Source organism: Miniopterus natalensis, chromosome 2, assembly GCF_054644295.1.
Source record: "Miniopterus natalensis isolate mMinNat1 chromosome 2, mMinNat1.hap1, whole genome shotgun sequence".
In the NCBI taxonomy this organism is placed as follows: Eukaryota; Metazoa; Chordata; class Mammalia; order Chiroptera; family Miniopteridae; genus Miniopterus; species Miniopterus natalensis.
In genome coordinates this window covers 13,370,919-13,396,731 of record NC_142082.1, presented here as the reverse complement: position 1 = coordinate 13,396,731, position 25,813 = coordinate 13,370,919, and the positions used below count along the sequence as shown (strand labels likewise).

At 42.1% G+C, this 25,813-nt stretch overlaps 1 protein-coding gene across 6 annotated transcripts in view; it reads left to right on the top strand.

Annotated features, from left to right (window-relative positions):
- The window catches only part of TRMT9B (tRNA methyltransferase 9B (putative)), a 33,857-nt gene extending 8,814 nt beyond the window's left edge, over nt 1-25,043 (top strand). Inside the window, exons 1-5 of one of the 6 annotated variants that reach the window (XM_016209051.2) lie at nt 2,475-2,526; nt 11,664-11,859; nt 16,200-16,354; nt 19,949-20,122; nt 23,682-25,043. In XM_016209051.2, the coding sequence (XP_016064537.2) occupies nt 16,201-16,354; nt 19,949-20,122; nt 23,682-24,712 (1,359 nt within the window). In that variant the 5' untranslated portion in view covers nt 2,475-2,526; nt 11,664-11,859; nt 16,200 and the 3' untranslated portion in view covers nt 24,713-25,043. Of the gene's footprint in view, nt 1-2,474; nt 2,527-8,946; nt 10,651-11,166; nt 11,860-16,199; nt 16,355-17,695; nt 19,846-19,948; nt 20,123-23,681 lie in introns of those variants that run through there. The other 5 variants (XM_016209050.2, XM_016209048.2, XM_016209049.2 and 2 more) reach the window with 5 other exon arrangements.
- The last annotated feature ends 770 nt before the right edge of the window (nt 25,044-25,813 follow it).

The following is a 25,813-nucleotide window of genomic DNA, read 5'->3' as shown; positions in this document are numbered from 1 at the left end:
TGAGATGAGTAAGAGCACAGGGGATTTTTAGGGCAGTGAAACTTCTGTGATACTAGAATTGCGGGTACATGACATTATGCATTTGGCAAAACCAAATTAATAATGTATCGGTATTGGTGCATCAGTTGTAAACAATGTCCCACACTAATGCAAGATGTTACTTAAAAATTCCTTAAAATACATATTTTTTAAATTAACAGGCACTTCACCTGGTGTTAGAGTAGAAGATGCAGAAAATGTTAACATAAGGCGTCTAGGTGATGGCATGTCAGGTGGGAGGGAAAGGAGTGCCAAGTCAAGGAAATTGATAAATGAGATCGATACTGACATTCTAATCCCCGCTGAGCATCTGACCCACTGCACTGCCCCTTACATGCAGAAATGTCCCCAAGCTCGTAGCAGGTGACAAAGATGCATCCAGACTCTTGAGCAAACTACTTCCTTGCCACCCAGTCTCATGTTGGTTAAGGACTTGGGTCCACAGAATCCACTGACAGGCCTGAAACTGGAGAAAAGGCCAGTCCCTAAGCTGCAAGGCCATCTGTCGTCAAGGCCCTCCAACCTGCTCCCATTCATTTTTCCTGCTGCAAACACTGACTGGACTCTCCACTCAGGAAGCTCTGGAGGCTTTGCACGAAGTTGGCAGGAATGCAGACCTAGATCTTCTTGCTTTGCTAGCAAGGAGTGTTGTGGTTCCTGCATGACCATGGAAAAGTGGGCTGCGCCATACACTATCACCTTAAAAAAGCTACGTAGACACACGTGCACACTCCTATGTATGCAGCATACGCAGAAACCTGCAAGCAGAATGTTGTGCCAGGTATTTTTAAAGATGTCGTCCTAGCCAAAGTAATTCATGACTGTTTGTCAGATAATTTTGTCTATTCTACTTGTTAAAATTTGGGCCTTTGGAAAGTAATTGGCAGTATACAGAAGCTTTTTATTCTCATGAAGGTGATATATTCTGGCATAAAATTAGTGGTTCTATGTATAGGGTACCACTTTAGAATGATAGTGAATCTTTAAAAAGCAGAAGCTACTGGAAATCCTACCACTTGCGCAGCTAAAAGCAGGTCAACTTAACACTCTGGCGCTCTGTGCTGGAGGCAAGGTATGCCCTTTTGACTCAGTTGTCAGGTTCTAAGCTTCTAACCGCTTAGTTTGGTGTTTTTAATTATCCCCAGTGTGCTGTATATCAGGATTCATCCATTCAAACAAAATTGAAGACTAATTGAATAATTTAAAAAATGGAGAAGAAATTACATTACATTTTGACATGTAAATTTTTATTACAGGCCAATGGTGATCACTCAAGTATTTATACAGGTTTTTGGAAACTTTGTGAGACAACTACTTTCGATGAAGCCCTGACTGGTTCTTGTCTTCCTGGATCTGGTCATTTAAACTGTGTTGTGACGTGGTAGACCCTGGGTTTGTAGAATTAGTATCCCTGGGTTCTAGTCCTTAGTATTTAAGAAGAAACGAATAATGTAGTTTTCTTTTCTTTACTGGTTGGCTCTCAAGTATTTATAAAGGAAACCAATGGCATTGGTTTTCACCCATATGACATGTCATTCCACACACAGCTGCTGTTTTCCTTGGCCCCACATGTCAGCATGATGCTATTTCCTGTCGGCCCTGGGAGCCTGCAACCACCTTTCATTTATTCCTCACATCATTAATCCTTCATTTGAGAGGCACCTTCACTGTTGGAGGCTTCTTGCTTGCTGGATGACCAGTGGCTTCAGAAAGAGTAGATTGTGGTCCATGTGCTAATGGTCATTCCCAGTGGTGCCAGCAAAGTGACCATCCTGTGGAATTCAACCATAGTTTTTTCCTCAAGTATGTAGTTGCTATGAAACCTAGTGATATAAGCACGTGGCAGGACAAGCTGAGAAACTCGTGGCATCGAGTGGGGTTGTATAGCACTTTCTATAGAGGGGCATGCAGGTGGAGGAAGTGGGCCGGGCTTGTGGGCCCCTCTTGAAAAAGAAAGAAGACAGAGTCTAAAGCTGGAGGGCAGAAGCAGGTCTGGGAATGGCTTGTATCTGTGAGTGGTCTTCTGTTTCTGTTTAAGGAGAGAGAGCTCCATCTCTGCTGACTGGGGAGCGGAGGCCATGGGGAGAGAGCCTGAGGGTGGGAAGAGAGAGGACAGACTAATGCCCAGGAAAGAGATCAACAGAGGAGAGATGCTGCCTTTGAAAGGACTCTGATAATTCTGAAACAAAAGGGATGTATTAGGTTTTAGGGTAGAAGGAGGGAAAGTGAAGAAATTTACATTTTCTTAGTGAAGTAGGAGCAGAGTTAGCCTGTTAAGGCACTATTTGTCAATATATTTGTCAACAGCTCAGGCTTTCTGGGGAAATGGAGTTCATAATATAAACAATAAAAGGTTAAGCTTTGGTTTTATATCTGTTTGCCCATTTTTATTTTCTCATGCATGACGCTATACAACTATTCATTTTCTAACAATTTAGGAGGCCATCAAACAAAGCTGATGGAAGCAGACTATTTGGCCTTACTCAGGTAAAAGCTACTTTTAAAAACTTGTCATTATTGCCATATTATTTCTGTTATTTAAAACTATTTTTCAAAAATATTGTGTGTTTTTAACATTTCACATTTTAACAGTGGAATTGGGGTACACCTTACAGTTGACAGCATATCATTGACTTCCTTGGTAAACTAACTCTGCATATTACAAGATAGCTAGTGTCTTAGAATGAGTTGCTATAACCAAAGACATCAGGCTGGGTGGCTGAAACACTACACATTTATTTTCTTACAGTTCTGGAGGCTGTAGGTCCCAGATCAAGGTGCCAGCCCATCTAGTTCCTGGTAAGAGCCCAAATTCCTAGTTTACAGATGGCCGCCTTTTCGCTGTGTCCTCACATGAGCTTCCTTCTGTGTGCACATAGAGGGAGTTCTTTGGTGTCTCTTAAAAGTACACTAATCCTCTTGGGTCAGGGCCCCACCCTCACAAACTCATTTAACCTTAATTACCTCCTTATGGGCCCGAACTCTAAATACAGTTGCACTAGAGGTTAGAGCTTCAACATATGAATTTTGAGGAAGACCTGAACATTCAGCTCATGAAGACGGTACCCTAGACTCAATTAAGTATTGTATTTCTAACAATCTTAATGTTACAAGCCATCACCAAGAAATATTTCCCTCTTGGGTAGGAACTTCAGGTTAAATCTTTTGTCTTACTTGTTTTTGAATTATTTTTACTAGATTATGATGAAACTCTCTGAAGGTTAAAAAATTGTATTTATAGTTTTAAATTAGAAATAATGGACTATATTTCATTATAGGCGTATCTCTGGAAAAACAAACACAGTCATAAAGCGGAGTATGAAAACTGAAAAAAAATTAAACTTTCCAAAACAGTCTGGTTTATTCTGGGCACAGACTTAATAACTCCTGCTGCTAGGAGAAGTATAATTTACTGCCACAAGAAAGCTTAAAATGTCAAGTATCGTCTGATAAAATACATGCAAGCTGTCTGCCTACAAATTAGAACATTCTTTTCACTGGTGTATTTCCTACTTCAGTGCAGCTTTCATAATTGTGGCACTTAGAATTGAAAGCTCTGTGCATGATGTAAACATTCAAAGTTGCCCCCAGAATTGCTTTCCATAGGTATTAAGCAGGTGTGGGCTGCTACAGACAGTGGAGGGAGCCCCAAGATCCGAGCTATTAGGAGCTCAGGATAAATGAAACAGAAGCAGCGCCGAAGTGAACACGAAGCGAGGAGACGGTGTTAGGAGCCCCGGCTGAGAGGCAGAGGCGGACAGAGGGCAGCGCCCGAGGACTCGGCAGGAGGCTGCAGGTGCAGCAGGCCTGTGCCAGCATCCAGACCATGACTCAGAGCCGAGACGGCCGAAGAGTGGCCAGTATAGGTGTCACCACTCTAGTGAATCCTAAGCTGACCCTTCTGACGACCTGAAAGTCCTTTTCATATGTTAGGATCCCAAAAGATTTCGTTGTCTGGTTTTTTTTAAAGCCCAAAGCCAAACGAAAGCTGCAAGTTTGAAAGTAGAAGAGCTGCCCTGGCCTGTTTGGCTCACTGTTTAGGGCGTCGGCCTGTGGACTAAAAGGTCCCGGGTTCGAATCCAGCCAAAGGGCATGTACCTCGGTTGCAGGCCTGATCCCCGCCCCGTCGAGGCAAGTGCGGGAGGGGGGGCCACCAATAGATGTGTCACTTTCACATCGATATTTCTCCTCCTCTCTCTCTTCCACTCTCTCTGAAAAGCAGTGGAAAAATATCCTCACCAAAATATCCTTGGGGGAGGATTTAAAAAAGAAGAGCTTACTGGCGACAGAGTGAGAAGTGGCTGCTGACAGCAAGGTGGGGCACTCCAAGCCTAGTGCCACTTAGTGGAGATGCTGACACTCTGTTAAGCCCTGGGGAGCATCGCTGCTCTGAAATACTCTGTCATAATCTGCCCCTGTTATCAATTTAAAAATGTGTTCTTTATAGGCTATCTAGAAAGACATAAAAAGTATGTGGTACATATTAGGAAGGTTTCCATAAAAGTGATTAAAATAAATAATACCTTGGTACTGAAAAGAATCAGCCTCAGCTACTTCTAATGTTAAATTATGTGACACAGGCTTTTATTAAAATTGGTCTAAGTTTTGAGTGCCTATTTACTTAGCATAGGATTTCTCTGACTAATACAAGAGATCTGGCACACACTCATACCATCCACTCCCCCCGCCCCACCCCGCATGTCGCGGGAGCTCAGAGAGCAGACTGGCTTCTAGGACATGTGACCAGGGGACTCATCCCCTTGGAGATGGGCTGCACCTGTTTGCTCAGGAGCTGGGCGCAGTGGGGAGCTGCATGGCGGAGGGCCAAAGGCCTCATTTACTCAGATCAGAGGAGCGAAAAATAGAGTTGACAATACTTTCACTACCTTGTGTACGTTTTACAGTGCCTGTTTCAATTTTTACCTTATGAGATTATAATCCAAAGGCATTTTATGATCAGGTAGCATTCATCGTCAATCCCAACTCCAGTGGTTAATTCTCCAGAGGTATGGGAAGTATAGGTAATAAAATTTGGGGTAGTGTGAAAATAAACAATTTTTTAAATCCTAACCCGAGGAAATATTTTTATTGGTTTCAGAGAGAGAGGAAGGGAGAGGGGGAGAGAGAGAGAAAAAAAAAAATCGGTTACCTCCCATATGCGCCCTCACCAGGAATCAAAGCTGCAACCTGGGTATGTGCCCTGGCCAGGAACTGAACCTGCAACCTTTTGGTGCACAGAACAACGCTTCAGCCAACTGAGCCACACCTGCCAGGGCAAAAATAAACTTTTTTTTACAGTAGACAAAACATTGGATTGGGAAGCAGAAATGTCCTGTGGGTTTTGTACTCAAATACTGCTTAACTTTAGGGTCCTGGGGAAATCATTTCCTGTGTTTGTTTTCTCTGTGAAATAATCACCTAAAGATACGTATAGTGCCCTGGAATCTTAAATCAGTTACACTAAATGCTAATATGTTGGGCAAAAGCACAAGTGAAAAATCATCCAAGGTTTTAGGAACAGGTGTGTTCCATAATAGGACTAGACAGTGGCAGAGCTAGGACTTGGCCTCAGGACCTTAGCACATCAAAGTCATATTCTTAATTCCTCTCCACCCTACCACTTCCACACAAAGTCTGAACCTCATCCGACCACAGTGAAGTCACAGGAACAATAACGATGATTTGCTCACCCCAGAGATTTTCCTTGTGATAGACTTGACATTAAGATGACTCCTTCCTGTTGGCAGTTGACCAACTCAGGCCGTCTCCATTTAGATTATTTTTAACTTTTCTCCACTAAAGCGATACACCTAAGTGAATCCTTTCTAATTAAGCGGCTCTTTAACACTGGTAGTTTCCAGGGAAGGGAAAGCCTCCTGAGTTTTCAATTTTTCTCATTAAATATGGAAGCTGTCACTCCCATAGTAGAATTACAATCACTAATCCAGTTAGAATTCCGGAAGAGTATTAAATACATTTTTCCAGAACATTGTCTTTATACTATATAGTGCTTGTCAATATGAAAGTAGTAGGTTGATCTAAACTATTAACAAATATGAGGGGCCCCGAGCAGTTGGGACAGATCTCTTGGCCCAGGCGCTGCTTGGCCAGTGCAGGTATCTCCTAGGGATGTGCAGAAGGACTGGTTCTGGGAGAGGAAAAAACTTGGGAACTAACTGCTGCCGGAAACAAATGCTGCTGCTGGGTGAAGGGCTGTTGCCGAGTAACTGGCAGGAGCAGGAAGCAACCAGAAGGGCCTGTCCCTTTTCCCTCCTCTGGCCTTCCAGGCTGCCTTTGATGGGCCCCATCTGCAGAGCCCCTTGGCAAAGAGGAAATGTTTGCAGAGCCCTCACCCCCACCACACAAAGCAGCGTGGAGAAAGGTGTGGAGGGTCCATAACCACAGGCACAGTCCCAGTGACATCAGGTGTCAATTACTCTCACGTTTTGAAATTTGCTAGAATACCCAGCAGGACTTTAGAAGATCCTGAAATTGGTTGTTTTAAAAATTGTGCTAAAATATTCATAACATAAAATTTACCCCGAACTCAGCCCTTCATTCTAGTGTTGGTTTGTGACAATGTTTTCATCGGTCTGTGGTGGAATGAGAAAATTAAAGAAGGTTAGGCAGTTTTTAGTAAAGCTAAATTTTATTCAATTTTAAAGGACTTACTTAAAATTTGAAATTATCCCAAGTTTTATGGTATATATTGTCCATTTATCTATGTACTAATGGTGACAATAAATAATTTTTTGTTTTTTTAAAAATGTATCTTTATTGTTGAAAATATTACAGATATCCCCCTTTTTTCCCCATTAACCCTTCCACTCCCCACCCACTCCCTGCCCCAGGCCTTCACCACACTATTGTCTGTGTCCATGGGTTAGGTATTTATGCAAATAATAGGTTTTTAAAGTGTGTGTGTGTGTGTGTGTGTGTGTGTGAGTGATTGTAGCCTTCAGGTAAAGCATCATCTGGTCCTTTTTGTTCTCCAAATGTCCCTTTGAGATTTGGGGGGGTCTGTGAAATCCACAAGAGTGGGAACTCCTGGACTACTAGGTGAGGGCCTAAACTCGGGGTGGGGCAACAGGGAACTTGATGGGAGACACGTAAGAGGAGTGAGACACAGGTGGAATCTGTAGGATCAGATACCCAAGAGTCCAGATTTTACTGTACTCTGTGTCCACATGGACGCTCTTCCTGAACCTCAACTATACAATCTGATTTTTTTAATTAATAACCCCATGAGCAGCTCTTTTGGGTCAGTTATATTATGAACGCTTTATGAAATACACTAATACATAATTCATCCTCACATTTCTCCCCTTAATTCCATTCTTAGAAAAGCATCACATAATTGATAGTTTTGTAGTTGGTTGCCATGGGCTTCATGTCGAAGCTCCTTCTCGAACAGTCGTTTGGCAGTTAAATGACTGTGGCGCTCCTTGTGACCAAGCTGCCAGGACCTCCTTTCCTAAGAGGAAGGACAGTGCTGCTGTGCTTGTCCACTGGTGCTCCTTTCATCCTAACAGCAGCCTTCTCCCGGCTGCCGTGCTGGGGATCCCATGACCTTCATCCTAACACAGACTGAGCTGGTTTGGCAAATTGACACCACCAGCCAATGCCTGCAGGATGCTCAGTGTTATGTTTTCATTTATCTTGAATCTCATAAATTTCATTTCCTTGCCCTTTTCTGGCTTTCTCTAATCTACAAAATCAAAATGACTTGTAATCGAGTTCCAACGAGCAGGGCCCAGTCCTTTCCTGGGGAGGCGCCACCTTTGACAACAGCTCTGTCTCTTCATCAATATTGTGCTGCGAGTCCTGGCCTTTTATTTTCTGTATTTTCCCCGTCACTCTCCGCCCCTGCCACACACGCGCACACACCGTCCCCACCAAGATGGTACTGCCTTCATTTCCTTTATTTAGACTTTGGAGATAAAATCTCACTCCTAAATGAATTCTATTTAGACATGTAGCCCTTGAAATTTTCAAGAAAAACAAAGTATTTGGGGGGAATATTTGATCCCGTTCCCTTAGGATAAACCCCTCATTTTTTCCGCTTGCTTTCAACATATATTTACTCCGGGGTAACTTGTTGGTACCTGTTGAGAATCCAGAGAAGGTCATTGTCCCGCTGCCACATGTGTTGTGGTTTTGAATTCCTGAGTGAGTTCCACGCGTAGGATTTCAGCCAGAAATGCCGGGTGTCCCTGGCCCGCCGCTCCCCCCCCCCCCCCCGCTGCGTCGTTAGGAGCTCTGGGCCCCGTCGGGGTGCTCGTGAGGACAACTGGGTTTCGCTTGCCTCCTTACTGAACGGGGATGGTGCTCAGAGTGCAAGTTTCGTCCACATTATAGCAGCTAACACTGCTTGCCCTCTGCTTGCCCTCAGCCACCTGCTCTTGTCATTCCTGTCACTCTTCTGCGCTGCCCGATATTGGCCTGCAGCTTCTTGAGTGGGGACCGCCCGTCTTCCGCTCCCCCCACAGCTACCAAGGAAAGCGCTGCCCAGCAGGTGCTCAGTCCATACTCCTGAATGAAATCTAATTACGGTGGACTCTGCTGGCAGCACACGGCTAACCGCTCCTCTGATGCTAACATTCAAGGGTTGAATATTGGTGATCCCGGGCGTGCTAACCTCATTTCTTTTCTTGCGCTGCACAATCTGCTTTCACTTAATCTACGCCCACGGCCCTAACTGCCACGGCCCAGGATAATGGTGGTTAAATGATCCCTAGTCCAACTTGCTCTCCTGGGCTTCGTGTTCACCTTACTTACTTCGTTGTCCTTCAGATACCATAGAAACAATATAGCCAAGCCTGAGCCTTCCCTCTGGTGGATCCCTCTGACGGTGAACAGTAGCGCCGCCTAAAGGGCCACCTTTTAAATTCTTCTGTTCCTTTCGTTGCCTGTTCGTACAGTAGGCATTTATTGAGCACTGTGTAAATCGAAATACCAAGCAAAGACTCTGTGATGTAAGATACATTGTCCCTTTCTGGAAAGTGCTTAAATCAATTACAGAACATAAGGAATATATATAGACGGCCATGCCATTATATAAAATACGTTTACTGATTACTACAGCATTTCAAAGTCAGCTACCGACGTCTAGTTCTTATATCCTATTTCCTGCAGATTCATAAATATTAAGTAACTCTATTCGATATATTCACATGCATTCCAAAGGGCTTATCAGAGTTTACATATGGTCATTACCAAAGTTTCCTTTTGTTTGCCTTGTAGCCTCTCTACCACTTCAATTTAGGATGGTGGGACGTCTTGCTGCATGGGCCTTGTCATTGTCACCGCGTCCCCTTCAGTGTGCTCTTTGCCTTAACTCTCCGTCAGGCATCTGTTCCTGTGAATTTGACCCTTTCTCAATATGTCTTGTATTTGTCCTAACATGCTTAATATCATGTCCTGTCTAAAGGATTTAACCAGGTTCTTTCTCTGTCTTCATTATGAACCTCGCCAGGCAATACCAGTCTACACTATTGTCAGAGAGGATTTTTAAAACCCAAATCAAATTTTGTCATCATTTCTCTTGTTGAAATAATTCAGTGGTTTCCCTTATGTTCCGGATACAGTCCAAACTTAGAATGCTAAACTAGGCCCTGTGTGGTCTGGCTCCCGCCTACTTTTCCAGCACCACCATCTTCCCTTCCTCCTTCCCTGCCCACCAACTGTATAGTTCAGTGTGTGAACTCTGGACTCTAACTTTCTGGGTTCAAATCCTGCCTCTGCCACTTACTAGCTACGTAACCTTGGGAAGGCACTTATGTTCTCTCTGCCTTATTTTCTTATCTGTAAAATAAGGGACACAGTACGTAGTTCCTGTTTCATATAGTAATTTGGTAGACTCAATGATTTAATGTATGTTAAATGATAGTAAATAATATATCTTTGTGCGTTGTACCTTGTTGTTGTTAATCCATTCAAAGTTCATCAAAGTTTATAATCGGTCTCATTGCTCCTTTTTTTTAAAATTTACCTTTATTGTTGAAAGTATTACAAATGTCCCCTTTTTTCTCCCATTGATCTCCTACACCCTGTACCCCTTCCCCCAGGCCTTCACCCCACTATTGTCTGTGTCCATGGGTCATGCATATATGCATATAAATTCTTATGTTAATCTCTCTCCACCCACCCCCGCCCTCCATCTGAGATTCCTCAGTCTGTTCCATGCTTCTATGTCTCTGGATCTATTTTGTTCATCGGTTTATTTTGTTCATTAGATTCCACATATAAGAAAGATTATGTGACACTTGTCTTTCTCTGACTGGCCTATTTCGCTTAGTGTGCTGTTTCCTATGCTTAGAGTCACCCGGTTCACCTTCACCTGACTTACCCCTGCTGTGTGCTGAGCTTCCGCTTGGATGTCAGCCTCTCAGGGCCGGTGATTCGTTTAGGCACTGATGCCTGAAGGAGGGGCACCCAGACAGCATTGGCTGGGGACAGTGGAGCACCTAGGTCAGGCCGTGGAAGAGTGATTGCAAATGGAGAGCACTTGGTTTCCGGATGAGCATATGGGGGCTCAGTAAACAAATGTACCTTTTTTATGATTACGGCAAGCTCTGAAAGTGCAGGAGGAAAGACGAGAGCCTTTGACTGGTAACTCTTTCAAGACCCTTCTTAAATATTCTTCCTAAAAAGTCAACCTTTGTGGCTCTCAGTGATGCAGATCATATACCTGCATATGATTGAGAGATGACTAGTTTTAAATGAATATGTATCTCCCAAAGACCAGAGAGCTTTTCAAAGCACACCCAGGTCATTGCTTCTTAAACAGGGACCCAGATTGGGGTGGGTGGGGGCAGGGGAAGTTGGGGAAAGCCACATGCACCCCACGCCACCATCCTGAGAATCACTGTATGTAGTAAGGGGCACAGTTTATGGCAGTCGGGTGCACACACAAAGGATATGAAGTCTAAAAAAAACGGTTTGAGCACTGTGATCAGATTAAGTTCCATTTGCCTCAGTTACAGGTGAGGCATCCAGCCTGAGATTTCACAGGATGGGCTTTTCCTACCACACCAGACATCTCTTCAGACCTCATGTTGTACCCCCAAGACCCCTGCATTACAAAGTGCTTTTGGCATTAGAGGTCTTTTTTTTTTTTTTTTTTTTTTTTTGGTAACTAAGAGCTTTTTGATGGGTTTCATGTCAGACCCTCTCTATTATGAAAAATGAAAATAATAAATGTGAGCAAGAAGAATAGGAGAATTTGTCAGAGTGACATGAAAAGTAGCTGATAATATGAACACATACTGAGCAGTACTGGAATGATTTAACACAATTTAGTGATATTGTCTCGAATAGGTACAGCATGTAATTAAACCACTGCATTCCGAGTTGACTCTCTGTGCTTGTAATTTTTCCAGGAACAAGATGAAACCATTCAATTTAGTTTTGGGAAAACGTACTGTACATTTTACAGAAAGCTTAGGAATTAATTCAGAAACTGCTCTTATAGTTCTGGTGTAGTCCACATATTAACAGTTCTTCCTTAATCCTTTCTTCTCTGGGTAATATATGGATAGGTCTAGAGGTCACCCTGGGCTGCAGCTGGTTCCATGTTTTTATTATGTAAAGTGACATTTACTGTTCATTTGTTTTCCTAATAGGGCCTATGTCCCCTGCAAGGACTCCTGCAGAGTGACCAATCACATGAAGGGCCTTTCTATCTGATGTCACCAACTACTTTTCATGTACATTACACGTTCAAAAGGGATGAGCAACAACTGTCACTGCCTAAGGGTGGAAACCGCCATGGTTCACAAAGACAAGAAGTAATTTTCCTGTAATCACAAGATGACTCAGGTTAGTTGTTTTTAGCTATTACTGCAATTTAAATAATATGAAGTTTTGGGGCATTGTGAATGTTTAGTAAGCCTAATTAGTCCTAATTCCTATCATTTTAAGTTTATGACAATGATATAAAGTAAGTTGGAGTTTATTATTGCACAAGGTGGAAAAAATAATTTGAAAATAATTGTACAGACTAAGTTAAAATTACAAGAATATACAGTATTTAGGATTTTTTTAGAGCACGAAATGCTTTCCTAGGACTTAAAAAGCATTGTTAGATGATAGTTTTTCATTATGCAAAAGTTTGCAGTATAATTTGTACTTGAGAGTAATATGTAGATGTTAACTTTGAAGAATCACATTATTAAAAACTAAAAAAACCAACCTATGTATTTTATGATTAAGTATAAGTAAATTATTTGAACTGTCCTGACTAACCTGTATTTTTACTTTAGAATTATAGTTTAAGTACATCTTTAAAATTTAAAGCAGAATTTTATAACCTCATTTTTAATACTGAATCTTTTGTGGCATTTATATTAGGACAGTTTATAATGTTTATATTTGTTTTTAGTTATAAAGGAATGACTATTACATAGCTAGGATATATTTCTAAAACAGGCCTCTGCTAGGGCAGGAAATCACGAAATACCAAACCCACTTGGAAAGCTCGTCTTAGCCCTGCTTTCATCTGAGTGATTACCCAGCAGAGTATTTAGGATTTATAACCTAAGACTCGAGGACCAGTTTGTCTGGAGTAAAGTAATGTTGCCTTGCAGAGGATGCTAAGGAAATAGCTCATTGTTTCATTGGTTTTACAGTTCATTACTGAGTGACTGCCTGTGTTCGATTCCTGCCCTCTGGGAGCTCCTAACCTAGTTGGGAACATATACAGAGTGTAGAATTCAAGATGGTATTAGGAGAAATGCCCTGTGAGTGACAGAGATAATAAATATGCAGTATACAAAAATATTGGGAGAGATTATTTTTATCTATAGCTATTCATGAAGTCTTCGTGCAGGAGGAAGAAGCTGTGCTAGACTTTGAAGGCCAAGTAAGATTTTGGAGGGGGCAGGCGATAGGAGAGCATTTCAGATGAGAGCAGCCTGCTGACCTCAGCAAAGACTTCAACAAGGAGCTAAGTAGGAGGCCTACTCAGGGAAAGGTGACTAGGGTTCTTTGGGTGGAGCCGATTATTGAAGTCATGGTAGTTACAGAATACAAGTCAGGAAACGTGGACTGGGACCAGGTCATCATGGAGGGTTTTGAATGCCAGATTGAGGGGTGCAAACTTTATCCCATAGAGAGTAGAGGTCCCCTCAAGGGCTTTCAACAAGAAGTGTTATTGTCAAATGGAAAATTATCCAGCACTGGCATGAAAGAGAGATTCTAAGGTGCTTTTGTTGGACTCAAGGAGAGAAAATTGTAAGTTATAGCCATCAAGCCAGAAATAACACATGCTGTGTGGGCTCTGCGGCCACCTTTTACCATCCAAGTATATAGTGTCACCAGTAAGTGAATATTAATGGAGAAGGAAGGTTATAAACTCCTAGCATTATGAATATATTAGCGGCGGCAGATATGGGGGGTGAGAAAGCGGCAAGGGGGGCAAAGAGACCAACCAGAAAGCTGTAATGACAGCTTGGATACCAGGTTGTAGCCGTATGAAAAGAAAGCTGGCAGCATATTACAACTCTGATCTCCTCTGAGGCTGACACTGGTTCCAACATGACGGGGCCATCCCGTTATGTCCCATTGCCAGAGACCTCCAACAAGACTCCTTTCATCTGTTTGTGGCTAAACCAAACCCTGCCTCCCTAGCTTCTTGAACCCTTCACTTTTATTTTAGTACAAGTCTTACTAGATTAATTACATTACCAAATTCACAATGAATTTGCACATATATATACATATATGTATGTATATATAATTCACATGGAAAATATTGCAGGAAATTTAAATCCACAGAGTGTCAAAAATGTCATACTGGATAGTCCTAGCTACAAATCAGTTTCACAGTCAGCTATTTATTCTGCAGTGTATAATCTTAACTATAAAATATAATAAAAACAGAATGGATTTGTATTGTCCCCACACTTTAAAATAGCTCTTTGAAGTTATTTGTTTATGGTAGAGACCAGGCACTTTGGCAGAGAACTTAGAGAACATTCTCCAAGGCATGTTGTTCAGATACTACAAGTTCTGAGCTAGTAATTAGAGCCAGATTGAAGCGAATTGAGTTTTTGTTGATTGCCACTTAACATCTGCAAGGGCAATGAAGTGAAATATATTTGTTCTAGGGTTCTCAAAATTGTATTTCCTGATTGATTTCTTAAAGGAAAAAACTTTAAACAGACTTAAGTCTACTGAGACTTTTTTCCCAAGTCTGCTGAGATTTGGATTTAAAAGAAAAGCACTCAGTGTTTTGGTTTTTCTTGTGTGTAGGCAGTTGTAGCCAGCCATATGTTTACTTTGTAAATTCTCGTTGAGGGTGCAATATAAGCTGTTTCAATTTGGGTGGAAGTTTTGTCAGACCTCACAAATGAGATTTGTACTCTGTTAGGAGTTTGCCAGATTTTTTGCTGGGACTGTGGGCAGGTCCATGGTAATTAAGGAGAACCTACTGCTAATTTGTTTGAAGAGTAAATCCTGAAAGTCTCTTTCTTGCGATAGCAGGAATGATGAAATTAGAATACAGTTGTCCCCTGTACCCTGCAGTGGCTGCCTGGAACCATCGATAATGCTGAACCCTATATGTACTATGTTTTTTCCTATACATATAGGAAGTTTACATACACATATATAAAGTTAAATTTGTAAACTAGGCACAATAAGATTAATAACAATAACTATAATAAAATAGAAGAGTTATAACAATAGATTGTAATAAAAGTTATGTGAATGTGGACTCTCTCTCTCTCAGAATATCTTACTGTACTGCACTCACCCGTCTTATGATGATGTGAGATGATACAGTGCCTTTGTGATGAGATGAAAGGAGGCGGAGAGGCTGGACAAAGTGATGATTCACGTCCTGGGCAGGGCGTAGGGGGATGGCTACTCAGAACAGCGCACAACTTACAACTTAAAAATTGTTTCTTTCTGGAATTTTTCATTTAGTATTTTCGGACTGTGTTTGACCACAAGTAACAAACCTCAGAAAGCAAAACTGGATATGGGAGACTATTGTATCATTATTTGGTGATAATTGTAGTACTGATTGTTTTAAGCAAGAGTCATCGATGGATTGGATGCTAAAATTGGTGGGTGAGAGGCTGAGAAACAGGATATTTCCCCAGTCTCAAGAGGTTTGCACAGGATGTGACAGGAGCACCGGGGGCAGGACTGAACTGGCCCGTCTGCACCAGTAAGGCCAGATGGGTGCCTGTATGATTGAACTTACTTTCATGCTGATTGGTAAAGAGCCGCCGTCTGAGGCCTGGCTACTTTCCTAGGCTACTCCTCACTCACATGCCACAAGAGAATAGTGATAAGATTGAGCCCCAAACAACAGCCCGTAAGACCTGCTCTTGTACTCCTCTCACTCCTTCCTGATTGCCTTTGTCCTGCATGGAAGATCAGGGAAGGCTTTCTGGAAGAGGTGATGCCTGTGCCAAGAACGAATCGGAGTTAGCAGGATAGACACAGCCCTTGGATCATTGAGTGTTACAGGCCCATCTGATGCCGGCAAAGGATGGTGAGGAATGGCCTCAAGAGGCAAGTTGAGGCCAGGTCACAAAGGGACTTGCATACCCCCCTAAGATACCTGAATTGATCAAACCAGCTATGGAATGCCTTTGAAGACAGGCAGCAACAAAATTAGATTTATATTTTATTGAAGAAAGGGATTGAAGGGCCAAAAAACACCTGTTTATAGGCTGTTGAAGTAATTCAGGAAAGAAAGAAGTACCTTTTCTAAAATAGAATCAGCAGGGATGTAGAGAAATGGCTGGAATCCAGAAACATTAAAGTTAGAACTAGTCGGGCTTTGTGTCTGGAGTGGAGTGGTGAGCTGCGCATTATAAATTTTTACAATCTGTTTAGCATCAGAACGATTTACCCAAGGGAACCCTTGGTATATGCTTCCCAAACTTGGAACTGATCTTGCGCAGGAAATGACAATGATTCGCTCGTTCCCAAACCGTTGATTTCTCAAGATCAGCAGGTAAAAATCATGCATGTTCTAGCCTTTTGACAACTGTGGTGAGATGGCAGTGAAGGTTTTTGCAGCTTCTACTGAAGTGTAAGATCCGCACAGCCTCTGGCAGCTGTCGGTTCCCGGTCTTAGGAACTGTGCCTCCTCCTTCAGCCGTCTCTGACCTGCCTTTCTGGGGGTGGCCCTGTGTCCCCAGGATGGATCATGAGGCCGCCCGGCTGGAGAAGCGGCACGTGCACGACGTGTACCAGAGCACCGCGCCCTACTTCAGCGACCTGCAGAGCAAAGCCTGGCCGCGGGTCCGCCAGTTCCTGCAGGAGCAGAAGCCCGGCAGCCTCATCGCCGACATAGGTACCGGGGCGCCGCGTGGCGTGGCGTGGCGTGGCGTGGCGAGACAGCCCATCGCGCCTTTCCTTTCCAGATGCCTTGTTCAGTTTTGTCCAAACCAGAAATCTGAAGCTGAGCCCTTGGCATGCCGGTACCCACTTTATAGCAGAAATTCATGTGATCAAGTCAGAAACTAGAAAACGTTCTCAAATCTATATTTAGACGGTGGCGATCTTTTCAGAGCCTTTTGCCAACAAAATCGACCTGACGTTGACTGCATAAATCAGGATTAAAGCGACTGCTTGTGAAATCGACTGTTTTAACTTTAGAGAGATTCATATTTGTATATACATTGTCCTGGTGGCTCACCTTGAGCCGCTCTCATGCCTTCCACAGAAGATCCAGAGATTATGGATTTCCTGTAACCTCTTATTAATATTATGGATTTTTTTCCCCTCAACTGTTCTGTGTTTCATTACTAGAGCCTGTCTTTAGATAGATCATGTCTTTTTTTTTTCTTTTTTTCTTTTTTTTTAATATATCTTTATTGATTTCAGAGAGGGAAAAGGAGAGGGAGAGAGAGATAGAAACATCAACGATGAGAGAGTCATTGATCGAGCCCGCAACCCAGGCATGTGCCCCGATCGCCTGGATCCCAGGTCAACACTCAACCGCTGAGCCACGCCCGGTTGGGGGATCATGTCTTTCTAATCACTGATTTTCCTGGAAGATATTGGCTCAGCGTGTCTCTGAATCAAGTGGTAAACCACAGCCTGGTACATCTAAGACTAAGGGCTAAGCCAAGCTGGGATTCCCACGTGAGGCCTGCCCCCCCAAAACTGCTTTCTAGCCACTGCCTGAGGATTACACCCATGGAGTCATAAGTCTGAGGTTATACACTCTGCCTAACTTGACATTCATTCCCCATGCTGATGAGAGAAACAGACACGTGCCCAGGGCTTTCGGCTTGTTAAAGATGGTGCGAGCAGTGTGGGGTTTGAGGCGGGGGTACATGTCATGTAGAAATAGAGTCTTTGATAATATCTCTATCATGTCAGTGTTTTTTAAATAAATCTAGTTTCGGAAGATACAGTGACTTTGGAACTCTTACCATCCATAATCTAAACAAAGTACCCGGATCTTCAAATCCCTTAGTAGGGAAAGGCCCTGCTCAACACGTCGCTCAACAACAGTATGTACACAGTATGTACAAGCGTACAGTATGTACACTGTCTCATACCCTACATTGGAAATTCCAAAAGAAGCTCTGATGGAAAGATAAGAAAATAAAATCATTAAAGGACTAGATGACAACTGAGGTTATTTTAAAATAATAAAATAAAAAAGTATAAAAAATATTCTCAGAGGCAAAAGGCCTTTCTCTGTGTGATAGCAAAAACAATCAGCATAAAAGAAAATACAGCCAGCTGTCATCTTTCACAGTATTTATGTTCTGTAAACTGGCCACTGACGCTAAATTAGTGAATCCTGAGTTGTAACCCTTATGGGGAATACAGGACTAGGTCCCTGGGAGCCTCTGCCCACATTTTTGTCAACCTAACCGTGTTCCATGTGTGTTTCTGGTAGAGACACCTTATTTACTATATATTGTTGATTTGTTAACAGTGAACTCACAGGCAGCAACTAGAACGATGCCTGAATAAAGTGTGCTGAACACATATTTTGTCCAGGCGGCCCATCTCAGCCTGCCTGCACTTAGGAACCGTAGATGGCACTTGAACACGGTGCTGAATTTTAAACAGTGAAACTACCAACAAAAATGCACAAAATGTGTGCAGTGCAGAATACAAAGTAGAGGGAAATGTAAGCATGCAGACACTTTCTGTTTTCTCTCCTCGGTAGTATGAAAGGTCAGCATTTAATGAGATTTTGCAAAGGACCTGATTGTTGAGTACTGGTGCTCACTGCAGTATCAAAACTCATCTGCTTTATTTCTTGCACATTTACAATAGTGGGGTGACTAGGCTTGGCGATGTTCTTGATTTCCTCATTAGGGTGAAATTTCCCTTCTCTAGCATCTCAGTGTGTGCACTTAGAAAATGGATAACTGCATGTTATTTGGGATTTCCACTTCTATCTTTAAAAATGAGTACCATTAGAAATGAATTTGGGATAAACCAGGAGTACCAGGGGTGCTGGAAAGCTTTCAGGAGATGCTGAGATTTAAAAAGACCGCATTTGCCTTATTATTACCAGATGCTCTCTGAACACTTCCTTCTAGCTCTTATTGTCTATAAATCTGTTTTTATTAGTATTTTTGAAATAATTTTCCCTTTCATTTCTCTAAATGTAACCCCTGAGCCAATAAAATAAAATATCATTTTTTGAAAATATAGCCATCATCTCTGTAATAGTCAGGATTTCAATTTTAAAACACTCTGTGGATTGCATTTCCCCCATGATTGCTCTCAAATAGTGGGTACTTTTTCTCATAAGCGTTCTTAGGAACGGTGGCCATGAGACCTAAAATATTTCTAAGACCCTGATCATTTACATGGAAATAATATTATTTTTTATTCCCAAACCCTCCGCTGTCTCAGCTGGCATCAGCAAACCTTAATTATGCTTTTAGTGTCTCATGTAATTTTGAACAGCACCTATCAGGGGGAGTTATTAAAAAATGTGACGTATTTCAGAAGCAGCAAACTAAACATCTTTGAATAGTGCTAGATACTTAAGAAAAATATCAAGCATAAAAATTTATAGGTAATTCCAGAAGGTGCAAACATCAGCTCTTCTTCTCATATCCTTAAATATTTCAGGAAAGGCACTGGATGGCGTGTCTGTGTGAGAATTTACCAGGTACTAGACTGTGGAAGGCTTTGTTTCTGGATGGTGATTCATTCATAATACTCTCTTCACTGTAATATCCCTGAGAGCTGATGGGTCTGAACCTTTGGGCTGTGTAAACGTTGAATTACTTGGGACTCTGCCACCAGAGAGTGAATGTCAAAAATGGTCTATCTGAGAAAAGAATAGTTCTCTCTTGGAGTGGTATACTGACATGTGGGATCATTTAAAACCGAGCACTGACAATAGGGTGGGTGAAAAGAATTTGAAATCTTTTTTCATTCAAATTAAAATTAAAAAATTTTGAACAGCCTTTTTTCTTTATATCCATTTAGATGTTGTTGGAGGTAGTTCGTTTTATGTAACCAGTAAGCAGTAAGACTGTCTAGAGAGATAACAGGAAAACAGAGGCCGTGACATCTAGATCTGTATGTAGTGAAACATGTATGTGAAGGTAACTTTTGTAAAGAGACTGGTCACTGTCCCTGGGATCCTAGGGACCTATCATTCCTTGCCACGGGCCAGCTAACAATTGTGCTAGCATGCCATGCCCTGTGGCCATTACCTTATTAAATATTTAATAAATATTATCTATTTTTCCAGTTCCCTTTCCCTCTTCCGTTCTCTAGGGAAATATGCAAGAGCTGCCTGAAGGCTCCCGTTTTGTTCCGTGCCTACCTTACACCATGTTGTGTTCTGTCGTGGTCAGTTCACATCAAGTTGTTTCTGTGCTTGTTATAGACAGGCTGACTGACACTGTTCCACCGTCCTCCCGGGATAACATGTAACGCGGTGTCTCTCTTATAGGCTGTGGGACTGGAAAGTACCTTACAGTGAACAGCCGGGTGCACAGCCTGGGCTGTGACTACTGTGGGCCGTTGGTAGAGATTGCTCGGAGGAGAGGATGTGAAGTCATGGTATGTGACAACCTTAATCTCCCCTTTAGGGATCGGGGCTTCGATGCCGTCATCTCCATAGGAGGTAAGGCAGCCTGGCCACACGGTCACTCTTTGCCATGAGAATAATGTTACACGGTCGAGGCCATTCTTACAACCCAATGTCCATTTTTTGTGGAAAGGTCTATGTAATTCATTTTATCGCATTTTTAAAAATATGTCAACTGATTGAATTATTTGACTAATCTCAAATGTACTGATGGTGGGACATAATTGTTTCAACTGGTTAAACTTTCAAACTGTTATTGTATTCTGTTTGATGACTCATTCCAATTTATTTATCAGTAAAAAATTATTAGAGGAATTTTACTCATTGAAAACGGTACTTTGTTATATTGCAGTGTAGCCAGATCTTCCAACATGAAGTAGGTATTTAGAAGTCATATTACCTTTTTCAGGCCATTAAAAATGCTCTTTATTAGCAGAATATTGTAGGACTAATGCCACCTGGAAGGATATGTCATTCAATCTGCCACTTGCTGGTAGGCAAGTCACTGGGGAAGAGCCCCACCTGGTCCCAGATTGCACTGTTTTTATAATGCCACTCAGCTGTCTTACTGCCAGAGATTGTTCATAAATCTAGGGAATGTTTCTCATAGCCTCCCAGCAAGTGTGCCCATAAATACACATGCCAAACATTAAAAAAAAAAACAAAAAAAAAAAACAGCAAAATCCATGCCTGAAATTTACACAGGGAAGGCTTATTTTACTCAATACACGTATTCCTGAAACCTAATGTTAGTCATATTTCAATATGTTTGGGACACTTGCTACTTAAGGGAATCTTATGGCAAATTCTTTTGCAAAGCAAAAAATCTTTTGCAAAGCAAATTATTTGCTCCAATACACTTTAAAAATTATTCTATTTGAATATAACAAGCTTTATTAAAGCAAGGGAAGGGAAGGGAAGCCTATATAAAACTGACTGACCAGATAAAAACTCAGCATAAAACTGTTTGCTCTCCCCTGAAATAGATGAGCAATGCACGTATTCAACATTAGATGGGGGCTGTATCTTTGTATATTGAGGCCTGGATGCCATAACCTTGGAACTAGTTAGGACTGGCAGGGGATGGTTGCCATGGAAACCTGCTCTGTGCAGTTGGAACTGTTAAATCCAAAATGGGGACATCTATAATAGTGTCAACAATAAATAAAAGGTAAGAAAGAAAAGAGAAGAAAAGAAATTGTTAAATCCATTTGGCTGTCAGTATTAAGAGGAGGAATTCTTGTGGCATCAAGCAACCCTAGACAATGCTTAGCATGTTTAGTGGAAAGGAAGTCTTTGGTTTGGTCATTCCACTTAAAGACCTAGAAATCGGAGAGAGGTCAGGGAGGATTCTTTGCTTTTCTTTAGTTTGCCTGCATCCAGGCGAGGCTGCTGAGCCTCTGTCGTGGCCATTGACCAGCTCTCCTACTTTGGGGAAATGCTCCGAGTGTACATGGTCAAGTCTTTCTCCAATTCCAGCTGAAGTCTCATGCCTTGTCCCAGAGGAAGTGGAACAGACTGGTTGTCATCTTCTGATGAAAAATGTCTCCTTAAGTAGAAACACAGCATGTGTTTTTGTGAACTGTAACTACATATGAATGTGAGGTGGTCATTTTCCAGTTGGGTTTCCCATTTAGAACTATGAGAAATTTCAATAGACCGTCGTTCCTATGTCCCTATACATTTACTTCCCTATGTAGAATTCTTTGTATTGACACTTTGGTTATCTTAACATGAAGAAATACGTTTCAGCTTTCCCATGTCTCAATAATATTATGTGAGAGGTAAACATCATACCTAATTAAGCATTCCTTGTGTTAATGACAGAGTACAAAATGAAACCCTCTACTTACTTTTTGAATAGTCCCCGAAAACAGAACAGTCCAGCAAAATTATATAAAAATTGGCACCAGTATATTAAAATAGTGTCCCTCAACTATTCACTTTATGCCAGTGGTTCTCAGCTTGGGATGTTGTCCCCACCCTCAGGGGATGTGTCAGCTGTTGTCACAATGAGCGTGTGTGTGTGTGTGTGTGTGTGTGTGTGTGTGTGTGTGTGTGTACTGCTCTCATCTGGTGGGTGAGCCCCCTGCAGCAAAGAATGATCTATCCCCAAATGTCAGTAGCGCTGAGGCTGAGAAACCCTGCTTTATTTTTTTTTAAATTTTTCTTTATTGTTGCGAGTATTAGAGATGGCCCCCAGTTTTCCCCCATTACACCCGAGAAGCCCTGTTTTATGTTAAACCGTGGCTTCTGAGAGCTTACAGTGGAAGAGACGAAGTGTATGTTTTCAAATTAACCCCATAAAGGGCTCTTTCTTTGGGATGGGACTTAGGGGAACAGTCTAAAGCTTAGTGAGATAAAGCGATTAGTCAAAGATCACAAGGCTAGTTACTGACAGATGGAGGACAACACACACTGTTGTCCTGCTCTTCAGACTCCCTTCAGCCTCACACCTCCGGTCTGACACGTCTCGTGGTGCCAGGGTCCGGGCGCTGCTCGTCGGAACAAAACCCTGATCGACAGCAGTGCAAAGGTGCCTGCTGGATGATCTTCCTTTCACAGCTGTATCTATGTAATAATCTCGCTTCAGACAGTTACTGTCTCTGTGCCAGGTAAACTATAGGAATTTATTTGCCTAAACCACTACCAATAGCTGGAGTGTGGTGAGGGTTATAGGACCGGTTTCACTCTCTTGCCCTCATGACTGGTACATATGAGCAGCAATGTCCAGACTTCCCTTGAGACTAACTGACTTAGTCCCAAGTGACTAACTGAGATATGTGGTAGGCCCACGTGTGGAAAAATAATTTGATGTTTTCTCGTAGCACAGTATTGTGATTAAACTCCCCTAGGAGCTAACAAATGAACACTTCCTATATATTTTTTATTAAAAGTTGCCTAATACCACACTTAAGATTAGATAAAGACAGTCCTGCTTGACTCTAACTCTAACTTTGCAGGGATTGAAAGTAAAAATGATGACCTACAAGTTGACTTTTTAAAAATATACACAACCATTTTATAGGACATTAATGTTATTAAAAATGGTAAGCAATCGTTTGGACTTGAGCTTGGCTGGCTTATCTTTGCATTATCTAAACAGAAGGACAATCTTTAACTGCTATTTGCTTTATTAATTTTATTAACACTGATTAGTGGTATTACTCTTTCAGTGCTTTAGAAGTACCAGTCATTCATTAAAGCAATGAATTACTTCATAGAATTCTACTAGTAACACCTAACTTAGTGCTTCCTTGCAACTTTTATCAATTCACATTGGTCATCCTCCAGTTGATTGATAGGATTTGGGAGCTGGAAGAGATTTTACACATTATTTATTCTCTGTGCCACAGATGAAGAGACTTAAAGTCCATATCAGTTCAATAATTTCCCAAGGTCAGTTGTCTACTATGTCTCTCCTACAGTTATACTTGTGCTATTTCTACCATATGCCCTGCCTTGTAGGAAATAAGGAGATTTTACTACATGTCAAAATTGTATCAGTGTTACATGGAAAATACTAATACATACATGTATAGTATAGGTTTATGTATGTGCATACACATTGAGCTCGAGTTTCTTCTTTTTTCAGTTATACATCATTTTTCTACAAAACAAAGAAGAATCCAAGCAATAAAAGAAATGGCCCGAGTCTTGGTTCCTGGAGGCCAGCTGATGATTTACGTGTGGGCTATGGAACAAAAGAACCGGCACTTTGAGAAGCAGGACGTGCTGGTGCCGTGGAACAGGGCGCTGTGTTCCCGGCTGCTCTCCGCATGCAGCCAGCCCGGGCGGAGGCCGCCGTGTGGGCATCCAGACAGAGGCCACCCCTGCGGCCCTCCTTGCTCCGTGTGTAGCTGTTCTGTTTGTTTCAAGGAGCGACGTGACTCAAAACGCTCCCACAGCCTGGACTGTGAACCTGCTAGGGCTAGAACTTGTTGTGCAAATGTTTCTAAGGAAGGTGGGGAAGAAAATGGATTCTGTAACACCTTAGGAAAATCTTTTCGTTCATGGTTTTGCTCCAGATCTTTGGATGAGTCAGCTCTGGGGAAACAAATGGAAAGAGTGAGACCCGTGAAAAACACAGAAGGTTGGGCCACGAGCACTGTATCCATCCAGCCTTCCAGACACTCCAGTTTAGACATAGAGCCCCAAGAGCCATTCTCACCACGAGAGCAAAACTTAAATGAGGACGTGTTTGTGGAAACGTCTCCGAAACATTTGGAGTGGCTGAGAGCACCAGCCGCAGCAAAACACCTAAATGGGGACCATCAAGGAGAAATCGGGAGCAACGGTGACGGGAATCCTCTGGACAGCACCGACACTAATGAGAAGTGTGTGCCTTCGGGCAACTTAGAGGAGGGGAACCCTTCTGCGAGTAAAATACTGAGAAGGATTTCTGCAGTCGATCCCACAGATTCCATCCCGGACGGCACAATGTCTGTCGAAGGACAAGAGCCAGACGTTTTGGACCCCAGGGCCTTTATGCGCTACTACCACGTGTTTCGGGAAGGGGAGCTCTGCGGCCTCGTGCGGGAAAACGTGTCCGAGCTGCACATCCTGAGCTCCGGGAACGACCACGGCAACTGGTGCATCGTGGCGGAGAAGGAGAGCAGCGGCTGATCGGCTCGCCTGGGACACCTCCTCCAGGGATGAGCCGCCAGTTCTTGTCGCTGGGTTTGGGTTGGTTACCTGCGTTTGCATCCAGTTTTGTTTATTTTTAACCCATTTATGTTTGGTCTGTAGAGATTATGAAATGATCATCTTTTTAATCTTTGGATAAAAACAGAGCCTGGCACCTGAGGCATTTGACGAAGGGCATTTGTGATGTAAGAGATCTGAAGAAGCAACATAAAGTGAACTTCGATAGAGTTGGGGGGGTTGTCCCCCTGAAAGATGAATTATGAGACTACATGTATATTGTTTTTCAGTATTATAAACTTATTTTAAAATATTCTGTTTTTAAGTATACCTTCTAAAAATGGCATTTTTATAAAGTTAGAGGAGTAACTTGTTTCTCAGATTATATTTTAGACCTGTGTGCCAGATAACAGGTAAAGCTGGTCCATCGCACGGGTGGAAATTGCACCTTGGGATAAATTATGCCAAGGCCTTGCTTCTACTTAAAGTCTTCAGAAAGGTGAGAAACAGTAGAGAGAGAAAAGAAGTGTTACAGGACTTTTCAAAATGATTAAGGAAACTTGCTTCAAGATAAGTAAATAACAGGTTATCAGTGTCACCCAGAAGTTTCTTAAGGCACTGTTAGCATATAGAGAGTGGACTATGTGGGTGTTTGAAGTTGGTATTTTTCTGACCTTATTAGAGACAGGACTATCCAGTTATGATAAGACCAAATTGACTAGTGAGGAGTTTTCACCTAGAAGGATGATTTTCTTATGGACTGAAAGGATATTTAGGAAATGAGAATGAAGCTCTGTTTTGGCTCTTAGTATCAATAGATTGTTAAGGGGTAAGATATTTGGCCTTGCTGGGAGATCAGTTGTTGAACTTTTAAAAATAATATCCGGGTATTTATCCTTTTGAAAGTAACCACACTTTGTTAATTATATTAGAGATTTAGTCAGAGTCAAGTTCTATTAATTAAAGGTTGAATTTCTGGCAGTTTACACACAAACCAATAGGTTGGGCCTTGTGTGGTAACTGCATACATATAGATTTAACCGTGGGTCTGTTTACATCCGTGTCATGGATCCTGAAGCACAG